This window comes from Dasypus novemcinctus, chromosome 12 (assembly GCF_030445035.2).
Source record: "Dasypus novemcinctus isolate mDasNov1 chromosome 12, mDasNov1.1.hap2, whole genome shotgun sequence".
In the NCBI taxonomy this organism is placed as follows: Eukaryota; Metazoa; Chordata; class Mammalia; order Cingulata; family Dasypodidae; genus Dasypus; species Dasypus novemcinctus.
This window is the reverse complement of record NC_080684.1, coordinates 28507541-28521293: the sequence shown is the minus strand read 5'-3', so window position 1 is coordinate 28521293 and position 13753 is coordinate 28507541. Positions and strand designations below refer to the sequence as shown.

Genomic DNA, 13753 nt, shown 5'->3' with positions numbered 1-13753 from the left:
TGTAGTTAGTGGGAAATTTTTGCTTACTTATAAAAGTTTTGTATAAAATCAGGAGGAGAGTATAATAAAGAGGCCTAGAGATGACAAGAACAGATATATATGCCTAATATTAATGCTTGTGTTTACTTAATAAAGACATGTTCTAATTTAGCCAGAGCAATCCATTGCTTCATTTGTGAAATGTACAAACAAATCATAACTACATATCCTCCTTTAAACAAACAATTTTATACCTAGTTCAAAGTTAAAGACAGCTGGCATGTTTAGGAAATATAGTAAGATTATGATTAACAGAACACAAGGATGGAATAATAACGAGGCAATGTCTTTTCTAGTTATATATAGTCTATAACATCATATGCATTCCACAGATAATACAGAAAAGAATGTAGATTGATATTGTATTACATTAAAAGAAAAATGACTAAATAAAAAAACTCAAAGTAATAAAAATAAAAATAATTTTGTGCTGAAATGTAAGGTTTAACATGCTATTTAAAGTACATATATACATTAAAAATGGTGGATAATAATCTAACATACTCAAGAAATTTAGAGCTCTGGTAGCTTTTTAAAGCATATGGAGAAAAAAGGAAAGATACTTTATTGAGAAAATCAGAAAAGTTTACTTGAGTAACTTTATTTGAAGAGAAAAGGAAAAACCAAGTATTTTCAATTTATAGCTCATATATAAAAGAAGTAAAATAAAATAAAGAAGCTGTTTGAAAATTGCCTGACAATTCTGAAAACTGTAAGAAAAACAAGCTTTGCTCATGAAACAATGATTTTTTTAAAATTATACTTTCTAATTATGGAATATTGTTTTCACAGGACTATTTAGTGATAAGAACTGAAACTAGTTCTTGTTGCTTTCAAACTAAAAGTTACAGTTTCTTAATGTAATTTGTTCAACAATAAGAAAATAATGTAGGTCATTATTAATGGTATAAGCTGAAAAGAAAAATAAATTATAGAGAGCAACTCTAGTTGATTTCTTAGTCTGTTTCATTTCCTGTATCATACAGATTTGGACCCTTGTTAATAATATACTGTGACGTTTTCTAAACGTCTTATCTAAACGTCAGTGAAAAAGCGAGCAGTTCATGGTAAGCAGATGGATGAAAAAGCAAACAGAAAGATTTAGAAAATTGATCAAACTGACTCATAAAAAGTAAAGATAATATTAAATTTAAATTGTTGATAAATAATAGAATCAGAAAATTACATGTAATTAGATAAATTCAGAAATTAGAAAATCTGATATATTTAAACACACTTTTGGGTATCTCCTTACAGGATGGGTCATTGATTAATTGCTGAGATAAATTTCAAATGACTGATACACTCCCTGTTAGATGGTAAATAGAATTTACTCAAGTCTATATAAGGGACAAATCTACCAATCTTCTTATAAAGACAGCTGATGAATTGAAGGACATGTTCATTTTGATGAGCTCTAAGTTGATTAGTGAAAACATTTGCACAAACGTAACTTTTAAAATGTGGAGCTTTCTATGGTTCAGAATGAAAAATGCTTCCTAGATACATTATTCCTAGATACATTATTCCTAGATACATATTTACATTTGATAGGATAAAAGAGAAATGAAGAACCAATCATTGGAGATAGAGTTTATTCTGCTTGGACTGACAGAAGACCCTCGACTGCAAATTGTGATTTTTCTCTTTCTCTTTCTCAACTACTTGTTAAGCTTGATGGGGAACTCCATCATCATCATCCTCACTCTGCTGGATCCCCGCCTCAAGACTCCAATGTATTTCTTCCTCCGAAATTTCGCCTTCTTGGAAATTTCATTCACAACGGTCTGCATTCCAAGATTCTTGACAGCCATTCTGACCGGAGACAAAACCATTTCGTATAATGGTTGCGTTACTCAATTGTTCTTTTTTATTTTATTAGGGGTTACAGAATTTTACCTTCTGGCTGCCATGTCCTACGACCGCTATGTTGCCATCTGTAAACCCCTGCATTACCCTATCATCATGAACAGCAAAGTGTGCTACCAGTTAGTCCTCAGCTCCTGGATAACTGGATTCCTAATCATCTTCCCCCCTTTGGTTTTGGGGCTGAAACTGGATTTCTGTGCTTCCAAAACTGTTGATCACTTCCTGTGTGACTCTTCTCCTATCCTGCAGATCTCTTGCACAGATACTCACCTCATCGAGCTGATGTCTTTTGTCTCAGCTGTGGTGACCCTTGTGCTCACGTTGCTGTTAGTGGTTCTCTCCTATGCGTACATCCTCAACACCATCCTAAAATTCCCTTCTGCTCAACAACGAGCAAAGGCCTTCTCCACCTGTTCCTCACACATGATTGTCATCTCTATTACTTATGGGAGTTGTATCTTTATGTACATGAAACCCTCAGCAAAGGAAAGGGTGGCTTTAACTAAAGGTGTAGCTGTGCTCAACACCTCTGTTGCTCCTTTACTGAACCCCTTCATTTACACCCTCAGGAACCAGCAGGTGAAAGAAGCCCTCAAGGATGTTCTTCAAAGATTTTGTTATTTTCAACATAAAGAGGCAAAATTTTGACCTAATAATATCCTATTATTCAGAATAGGATAACTGAATCCAGACTTCTGTTACCTTAATCAGACAGATGTCACTTCTTCCCTCAACTCTCCTTGCCCCTCTATATTTTCCTTTCTGAGTAGAACTTCCTCATTATAAGTGAACTGCCTCTTCCAACCCCCAATACTTAATTTCCTCCTTTCATAGAAATATATCTTCACAAAATTATCCATATTTATATACTGAATTCTTTGCAAAAAAAATGGGAACTCCTAAATATAGATTCTTTAGATAATTTTTCAATATTTTAAGTAATGTAGAAAATTAATACAAAACTATTTATATATTTTTGTAATAGGGTTAATTGCCAAATATCTATTGCTAATGTGTCTGCTCTTCAGAGGCTTACATTGCTAAAACTGTGTGGGACACACAAAACCTGATAATTATTATATTATGTAATTAAAGTTGTGATTGGAAAAGGGAAAAATAGTCTGGATCTCTGTAAAAATCAAAATAGTCTTCCAAGAGGAGTCACCACTTATGCTGAAACAAGAATATGAATACGGATAAAAAGCTGTGAGTTGTTGTAACCAAAGTATAAAATATGCAAATGAATGAGGAACCAACCTCACAGAAGGTTTACCTGAAGAGTTATAATTATTAAGAGCTTGGCTTTTGTGAACATTGTCAATTTTTGTTTTTGGTAGAAATAATTGAACTCTATGCCTAGCTTCTAATGGCTCAAATTACATTATACTCTCTTAAGCTTGCAAATGATGTTACCAGTGACACAAAATAAAGGTTTTTGCTTTTTGTTTTTATTATTTTATTGTCTTTTTTTAAAAAAAGATAGATTACACAAAACATTACTTTAAAAAACATAAGAGTTTCCCATATACTCCATTTCCCATCCCCCCTTCTGGCTCATCCCACATCAACATTCCCTTTCATCAGTAAGGCACATTCATTGCATTTGGTGATTACACCCTGGAGCACTGCCACACTGCATGGACCATAGTTTACATTGTAGTTCACACTCTTCCCCAGACCATCCAGTGGTTTATGGTAGGAAATGAAGGCAAAATTTATTTATATTTGTATTGTGGGATTTTTCCATATTTTTAAAGCAATTTGCAAATTGAAAATTTCCTTATCTGCACTTATTTATTTATTTTATCAATATAAACTTTGCATACAAAAGTATACAATCATTTTAAAACAATGCATTTGAACTAATATATTCAACCCTTTAACAATAAAGATAAAGAACACTCACACAATTCCAAATAATTCTGTTTTCCTCTTCCCAGGTATTCCCACTTCTGCCAAAAGAGGGTAGAGACGCTTACAATGAGTGGGAAGGTGTACCCCCGTTCTGGGGAGGCCTGCTGTTCTCAAACTAAGGGAAGGGGTCTATTGAGAGCATTGGTGTCTCCCAATGGGGTAGGACAGTCTAGTGTGTCAAGCCCTCATCATTGTTGCAAGTATCTATGAATCTGGTCCTTCAAGCAGTGAAGCTTGGTTGTCACTTTGGGCCCTAAGGGGAAGTGGAGACAGGAAGAGAATAGGTGGAAGTGGAGGTCACTGGGGGGCAATGGAAGTGTTCCACAAGGTCATGCAATGACATATATAGGACATGTTAAATATCACCAAAAATTTATAAAAGGGTATATTCTAAAATGTAAACCATAATGTAACTAAAATTTTAGAAAAGTGTACAGTCTAAAATATAAACCACAATGTAAACCAAACTGGAACCATGGTTAGTAACTATGTATCAATAACTGTACATCAGCTGTAGCAAATATAACATGAACATGTAAAAAGATCATTGCTGGGGAAAGGGAAAAAGGGTTTGATTTTGGATATATGGGAGTCCCCTATATTTTACATGTGACTTTACTGTGATCTATAAAATTTTTAAGTCAAAATTAAAAATAAAGGCTGTAGACACTGAGGAAGGAATGAAAGAGATTACCTTGCCACAGTACATATAAGGTAACGCCTATTACATGATGAAAGGCAAAATATCAAAAACAAAGTTTTATGATATTTTTTAATACTCAAATTTATTTTTTTAATTTTATTTTTCCTAAATTAGTATGTATTCTATTTCTATTTTTTTATCCTACCATTACTATTTCATTTTCCTACTAATTGAATTTAGCAATATATCAGGCTTCATTTTATAAGAAATTTTGGATCACAGAGGGATTCAACTATGTATGGCAGGGGAGGAACACTGGTGTGGAGTGTTATTGATAATGGACACATGGTTGGGAGGGTGTTCAAAAGGGCATGTATATAGGGTACATAAAAATGTTTGGATATTCATTGGGTATTGTCATAGTCAGTAGAGTTACAAATGACAACTGAAGGAATGCCAAATTTCTAGCTAGAGGAGTTCTGTCATATTCCCCAATGGAACAGCAACAATCCCTCAAGTGCAAGAACATAGACCAGTGAAGAAGGATGGTCCAATGATGAGCCTTTGATACTGATGGCTATGCTTATGAGCCTGGGTGCCTGAAATTTCAAATAGGCCTAGAGCTGCAGGGTGCCTAGGAGTATGTCCTGAGAGCCTCCATGTTGCTCAAATGTGACCACTTTCCAAACCAAACTGAGCATGTAAATGCATTACCTTCTCCCCCCAGCATGGGACATGACTCCTGGGGATGAACCTCCCTGGCACGAAGGGATTACTATCAATCACCAGTTGATAATGCAACTATATTAAGATATTGAATAAAGACAAATGAGTTTATATGGTTAAGAGACTTCAAAATGAGTCAAGAGGTCATTAGAGGGGTTGCACTTATGCACATCTCAGCAGGATGCCAGAGACAGTCAAAGTAGATACAACCCCAGGTACTGGTGCTCCTGAGGGCTATGGAGACTCACAGGTTCTACAGTCAAGGCAGATTGCTCTGGAGTTCAGTGTCTTGTCAGTGGGCCTTACTCTGGAATTTGTGCTCTTGAGTGTGATGAATTTGGACTCAGATGTGACCTCTCTACACATACCTCTTCTGTCATTTTTACAGAACCTGTGGCTGGTGATGGGGCTGGTGTATACTCATGAGACTTGAATCTCTGGACTGGTCATGTGCCAGCTGCACCTAGAGCCTTAGCATAGTTGCAACACCTACTCTCTGGTTCATTGGTCTTACCTAGGTCAGCTAACAGGGAGGTGAAGATGGTCAGCCACCACACCAGGGAACTGAGAGTGCCTACAACTGCAAGCAGGAGGATCCCATCCATAAGCAAAGTGGGATCTAAGCACCCTCTTGATTTTGAGGTGGAGTGGACATCACCATCCCAGGGTCCACAGGATGGAGGAATAAAATATGGATTAGAGTGGACTTACTGGTTTTCCACTATAGAACTATTGTGACTCTAGCAATGGAAGAAACTGTATCACTGTGGAGACAGTAGCCACAGTAGTTACTGAGTGCAGGGAGTTGGTAGAAAAGATTTGATGTGAGGGTATTTTCAGTACTTGGAGTTGTCCTAAATTATATTGCAGGAACAGATGCTAGACATTATATATCCTTCCATAACCCACTGAATGGACTAGTGGAGAGTGTAAACTATACTTTTAACTATAATCCATGCAGTGCAGCAGTGCTCCAAAATGTATTCACAAAATGCAATGAATGTGCTACAATGATGAAAGAGGTTGTTGTTGTGGGACAACTGGGGATGACGGGGTGTGGAATACTTGGGGACTTCATATTTTTTTATGTAACTTTTTTTTTGTGATGTATGTATCTTGTTTAAAAAAGACAATAAAAATGTAAAAAGAATAAATAAAAGTGGGAATGAGAGATATGGTCCTTGAAATATTTATAATTCATTGTTCAGACAGAGAGAGCACCATACAATTCATACTTCACAACAGAAGAAGAACTTCTGTATTCGAAACTCATAATAGAATCCCTGAAGAGTTTATAGAGTTTGGGATATTTTCCTTTATAAACTTTCTTTTACTTCTGATCACTTATATAAATTAAGCAGTTGAACATGTTAACCATGAGTAATTGTAGCTTCAATTATGAAAATGATAGAGGCTCTTTCCAGTCCAGTAAGAATTCTGATAAGGCCAAATGAACTTGGAAACCTGGGAAGGGTTTTTTTGTTGCCCAGTTACTTCACAAGCTCTGGGCAGACTTCCTTTCAATGTACATAGCATAATAAAACCAATTTAAAAAGTGTAACCTTTAATCAGTGTTAAAATGGTTCATTTAGAGTTAGTTTCTGTGATCTGAACAATAATCCTGATTTTTATGGCTTAATATGCTTAGAGATGAAGCTATCAGAAGAAAAGGAAAAGGGAAAGATCGGAATATAATTCTAGAAAATATTTTGTGATAGTCTTACAATATTCTCAGAATAACTCAATGAAAATTAGTATCATTATTGTAGCAATAAAAATAGTTCATGGATTTGGATATTAAGTGAAATTTTCTGTTGCCGATGAATTGCTCTAAAGTGCCAGTCAATGTATAATATATCATAATGTAAAGATAATCACCAAAAAGTGTCTACAAGCATTTATATGTGGTTTATGAAAACCTGGAAGTATTGACCTTATTATCAGAAACAATGAAGTGGTGAGGGGAAGAGATACAGTGATACCATATTCCTCATGCCAAGTTAATGACTGGAAAATCTGCACAAAGAAATTGTGTCTTTCTTAAGGGATGTTTTCTGAAGTATTGGATATGCAAATCCATACTAGGACTGACAAAGGAGAAGAGACTGCGCATTGTTTCCATGGGTCACCATAATTTAATATTATCTTAGATGGAAATGGAACTGGGAGTAGCCAGAAACTTAGGTTTATTAAACAAATCTTGTATCATGATTTCTGCATTGACACTATGTGGATTTATTTTAGAATTAAATTTAAAAACCAGTTGGGTTCCTATCAATAGGGATTTAATTTATTATATGTGAACTTATTCACCAAGATAATTTATTGTATGCCTATATATTTTTCATGCTTTATTGAGGTCGGGTATACTATGAACTACATATATGTACAGTGTATATGTGATAAATTGGTAAATATATAGAATAGTTCACATTTCCTAATAATTACATAAAACTAAAACCATCACTACAATCAAGAAAATCCACATACCTATCATCCCCAAAAGTTTCCCATCACAACTTTGTAATCTGCTCTTACCTCCCCTCGGCCATCCTTCTACAAAAACCATTTGTCTGCTTTCTGTGCTGAAAGATTGTTTATCAATTGTTTATCAATGTATATCATATGAATGGAATAATATAGTATTAATGTTCATGAACTTCCTTCAGTCAAACAACTATTTTGAGTCACCCATGTTATAAACATATAGATAGAACTTTCCTATTTATTGCCAACTAGCACTCAATTTTATTAATGTACCACAGCTCCTTTATCCTTCACCTGTTGATGGGCATTAAGTTCACCTCCAGCTTTTGACTATTACAAATAAAACTGTTATCAACATTTGACTTCAATTCTTTGTGTGGTCCTATGCTGTCCTTTATCTTGGGCAAACACCAAGACATTCAATGTCTGGGTTATATGGTAGACATATTTTTAAATTTTTAAGAAATTGCAAAATTCCTTTCCAAAGTGTTTTACATTCTCCGGTGCAGTGTTTATGAATTTTTATTTCTTCACATCTTTGCTAATCCTTGGTATTGTAATGTTTACTTTTTAAAAAAGATTTATTTATTTTATTATTTATTTATTTCTCCTCCCCTTGTGGTTTGCCTGCTGTCTGCTCTCTGTGTCCATTTGCTGCATGTTCTTCTATGTCTGCTTGTCTCTCCCTTTGTTGTATCATCTTCCTGTGTCAGCTCTCTGTAGGCTCAGGCCATCAGCTTTCCACAGGTGTGTGCCATTATCTCTCCGTGGGTGTGGTTCATCAGCTTTCTGTGGGTGTGGACCAGCTTGCCCTCACAAGGAGGCCCTGGGACATAAACCCAGGGCTTCACATATGGTAGATGGGATCCCAATTGATTGAGCTGCAGCTGCTTCCCTGTAATGTTTATTTTCAATTTTTCTATTTGGTATATATTTGTATCCCACTGTGATTTTAATTTCACTTTCTAACGACTAGAAATTTCATCTTTTTTTATGTTTATTTGCCATTTGTATATATTTTCTGGTAAGCTGTTTAAATTTTGCCAATTTTAAAATTTAGGTTGTTTTTGTGTTTTTTTATTATGTATTTTTAACTCTTTTAATGTTTTATAGACCAGTCCTTTTCCCAGATGTGCCATTTGTAAGTATTTTCCCAATGTCTAATGTTTAGTCTTTAATCTATTTTTCAATGTTTACTTCTGGAATTTTTATGATTTTACATTTATATTTAAAGCAACGATTCATTTTGAATCAATTTTTTATATGATCTGGGGTATGGATAATGGAAGATAATTTTGCATATGTCTAGCCAATTTTTCCAGCATTATTTGTTGAAAATACAGATGCTTCAAACAAAAAATTGTTAAACCCAATATCTTAATTGTATTAAGGATGAGAATCTCTGATCAAAGAGACTAGGTTTTCCTAATAAAGCATTTTCAAGCTTATGTAAAATTAGGACATGCATAGCCTTAGGGCCTTGGTTTCATTCCAATTATTAGGTTCCATCTGAATGTTGACAGGTAGATCTGGTCTAATCAAAACTATCAGGGTATCACCAAGGGTAGACAGAGTAATATACATAAAAGCTTTTAACACTTTCATTCCCATAATTACATTGTACAATGATCCTTCTCAAAATGAGAAATTGTTAAACAGAAATATTTACACTTGGAAACATCAGCAAGATTTAACAGTACATTTTAAATCATTTAATTTTCAAGAGTAAATTTGACTCTGTGATTGAAGCAAAATCATAAGAATTATTTGCTATTAATACAATGTAAAAAGTAAGCAGTAAAGCATCAAACACAAATTAGAACTTAATCTTTCCTTGCTGTAACAAGAATATTGTTCTGGATTTTTCTATAGCACTTGAAATCACAATGTGACTAAATAGAGATTGTGACAACATCACTGCACCCAGGGATTTAATCATTTTTATACATGACTTTGTCTTGAAATGTGTTAATGACAATAATGATGAAGATGGTCATTAAAATGAAGATATATTGGTTCTCCTGGCAACAGAAGTCTAAAACCACTGATTGTGGCCATGTTCTAATGCACATACCCAGGTTTGGGCATGAGTTTCCTCTCGGTAAAAAAGAATACACGACTGGAAGCAGCTGTGGCTCAATCAGTTGGGTTTCTGTCTACCATATGGGAGGCCCTGGGTTCACATCCTGAGACCTCCTTGTGAAGGCAGCCTTCCCTACACACTGTGGAGAGCTGCCAGCTCACAAGTGACATGGAGTGCTGCCTGGCCTGCAAGCACCATGGAGTGCTACCAGCCTGTAAGCACTGCAGAGAGCTGACTCAGCAAGGTGACACAACAAAAAGGAAGACAAGCAAAAATGCAGAAGAGCCCAAAGCAAATGAACTCAGAAAGCATGAAGCAAGCAAGCCACAAAGGGGGGAGGAAGTAAATACACAGAAGAACGTGCAGCAAATGGACACAGAGAGTGGATAGCAAGGAAAAAGCTGCAGGGAGGAGATAAAAAAATGAATACATGAAATGGCATTGGCGTACTAAAATCAAATGATGCTATAATTTTACACTTTAAACCTAAAATTCAGGCCTTCTAAAAATGAAGAGATTTTTAGAACTAATGAAGAAGAAAAGCAGATATAAAAATAAGGCTGTTTCAGATTGATTGGGCAAAAAATTCTCCTCTAGTCTAAAACTTTGTCTCTCTCTTTCTCTATCTCTGTCATCATTCTTTCTTTTATTCTGTTTTTATTTACACTCCTTTCCTCTATACACATGAGTTTCCCAAACACACAATACAATTAAAGTTTTTAACTTCATAGAATATGAAGCAAGCATCTTAATTCAAAAGCAGAAGGTTATTGTAAGAATTGCTACATACTGTGGGGAATAAAATGTCTGAGGTCAAAGTAATGATTACCCTGACATCTCAAGCACTTCTACTTTTCCACGTGAGAAATACTCCTGAGAGCTTCAGTTGAAAATGTGCAGCAATGAGTAGCTTTCCAGATGTCAGGGGAAAATAACTAGTTATTTTCATTTGGGGAGATTCCATGTAATATCACTTGGATTGTGGGTAGAGATAGTTCTAGGAGCTGCTAAATGAGAATATCAACACAGATTGGTCACTTTCTAGAGGGAGGATTTCCATCATGTGAAGAAAAAACTTTAATTATAAAAATATCTAATGAAGAAGGGATGAGCAGTTCTGATTATTGTATTAGTCAATCAAATATTCAAGAGTAGGGAAGTAGAACATTCATATTTGATATGGTTTGTACTTATGGCACTATTCGCAAAGCTAAGTTTAAAAACAAAACACTTTCTTCCTCTTTTGGACTTTTTGAGATTTAGCTTTATTATAGCTGATCTAGCATTTAGAGACATGGAATTATATACACACATTATATAACTAATTTTATACCCGTTTCATATTTATGTACTAAGCTTCAAAATTTCTCAGAAGTTTACATCAATGCCCCCTTCATTTGTTCCCCTGCTTAGAAGAGAGCTGATATTCAATATAATTGCAGTACAAATCTTCTCAAAGTATTCAAGCTGAACATTAAAATCCCATCTTAAACACACTTTTAATGACTTCCCTTTTTCGGGAATACCAGGTAATGAATACAACTTAAAAATAAACTGAGATGCTTATTAAACATATGATATATTATCTGCATGCCAGACTTATGAAGAAGCACTAGTCATGAGAACTTGAAATACATTGATAAAGCTATCTGTGTAATTCTTTTTTTCTTTGTTTTTTTTTAATGTTACAATAAAAAAAGATGAGGTCCCCATATACCCCCCCACCCCCCTTATCCCATTCCTCCTATATCAACAACCTCTTTCATAATCATGGGATATTCTTTGCATTTGGTGAGTACATTTTAGAGCACTGCTGCACCACATGGGTAATAGTTTACATTATAGTTTACACTTTCCCCTATTTCACCCAGTGGGCCGTGGCAGGACATACAGTGTCCAGCAACTGTCCCTGCAGTACCACCCAGGACAACTCCAAGTCCTGAAAATGCCCCTATATCATATATGATGTGTAATTCTTATAAACAAAAAAGCTGTGAAAATTACTATGAGGCTTAAGATGAAAATACTTTTCTGGTACATGGACTGCTTCATGTTTAAGTCTTACAATCTCTTCAGGGTTGTTGTCTTCTCTACCTACATAAGAAGATTGTCTTGATTTTGCCAGACAGTGATCACAAATACAACAAAATGGTTTTGGCTTAAACAACAGGAATTAGTTTGCTCAGTTTCAGACCCTAGAAGACTTACTTCATCCCGTAGTATTCTGACTGGCCAGCAACTTTTTTTTTTTTTTTTTACTCTTTGGCAATAGTTTAACTATTGATTTTTTTTTTATTGAAGTATATCATTCATACATGAACATGAATAAACAATAAGTGTATATTAAAGATTACGAACATACAAAATAAACATACATAACATCATACTTCACCCCTCCACCAACACTTTGCATTGTTGTGAAACATTTGTTATGAACTAGGCAAAAGCATTATCAAAATATTACTAACTATAGGCTCTATCTTACATTTGGTATATTTTTCTCCTAATCCACAATATTTTCAAAATATATATTTTTTACATAGGTGGTAAACTTGCAAAAAATCATGCACATGTAAATTTCCCATATGACACCGCTTCACCAACACACTACACCATGGTGGACCATTTGTTACAGATTATGAGATAAAATCATCAGCTATTACTGCCAACCATGGTCCACAGTGTACATTTGACACACTTTTTCACACACCTCCATTATCAGCACAGTGCACCTTTGGCATTGGTGGAAGAATATTATAGTACTGCTGTTAAACACAGTCTATAGGTCACAACATTTGTAGTTTTTCATGCTTCTCCACATTCCCACCACCTGCAATAGTGATGTACATTGCTCTAGCTCACAGAGGGACACTCTTGCATTTGTATCCTCAACCACAATCCTTATCCACCTCTGGATTCACTGTGTTATTCAGTCCCTATGTTATTTTTTAGCTTTCTATTTACATTTATTTCCTCAGACTACCGTTTACAGTCACAATCTCATTTATAAACCAGTTGCTACTCACTAGAATGGATTACCATCAACGCTATCAATTCACACACTTTTACAGTCAAATTAATTAAAATTTCTATATACATTAAGCATCTGTAGTTCTTCTCAACCCTCTTTGCATCTCCTAATAACCTATATTCTAGGTTTTAACTCCATGTGTTTATTCTTTGCTTTTAGTTCATATTATTGAGACCATGCAATATTTGTCCTTTTGTGTATGGCTCACTTTGCTAAGTATAATGTCTTCAGTGTTATCTATGTTACTACATGTGTCCCAATTGCATTTTTTCTGACTACATCATAATATTCCATTAAATATATATATACCACATGTGATGGTTAGGCTATTGTATAAACTCAGCTAGGTAATTGTGTTCAGTTGTTTGATCAAGCAAGCACTGGGCTAATGCAATACAAGAGCACTTATGGATTTTAGTCACCATTGACTTTACTGCAGTAGTAAATCATAGATAGCTAATTATAATTACATCAGTCTGGGAGACTGCAATCAACAATGAGTGAGGTTTAACCCAACAGTTAAATGCTTTAAAAGGGGAAGTCATTCCAGCATTGAGAGAGAATTTCCCAGCTCATCTTCAGACAACCAGTATCTCCCAGAACTTGCCAAGAATTTTCACTGGATTTTTGTCAGAGCTCCTGGTTGCAGCCTGCCTGCAGAACCTGGACTTGTGCATCCCCAAGGCTATGTGAGAGACTCTGACAAATCTCTTACTATTGACAGATATCCCTTATTGATGTTATTTCCCTAGAGAAATCTAACTAATACAGCTTGGTACCAGGACTGATTATTGAGGAACAGAGTTTTAAATATGGGGTGTCTGAGGTTGGTTCTGGGAGTTTTGCAATTTTCTCTCTACCCTAATTGGGTACTGATGACTCCCTTTCCAATAATGAAGAGAATGCCAACAGTCCATGGTTCTAGCTGGCAATCAAGATATACAAAATAGCATCACTGGAT

General features: G+C 35.1%; 1 protein-coding gene across 1 annotated transcript; it reads left to right on the top strand.

Annotated features, from left to right (window-relative positions):
* Positions 1 to 1605: 1605 nt before the first annotated feature.
* LOC101423338 (olfactory receptor 6C6-like) lies at positions 1606 to 2556 on the top strand. The gene has a single exon (XM_004448167.3). The coding sequence runs from the start codon at positions 1606 to 1608 to the stop codon at positions 2554 to 2556; it is 951 nt and encodes a 316-aa protein (XP_004448224.1).
* Positions 2557 to 13753: the final 11197 nt, after the last annotated feature.

Bases quoted from the DNA above. Each gene is read 5' to 3' on its own strand.
- LOC101423338 (XM_004448167.3), top strand. From the start codon at position 1,606: ATGAAGAACCAATCATTGGAGATAGAGTTTATTCTGCTTGGACTGACA.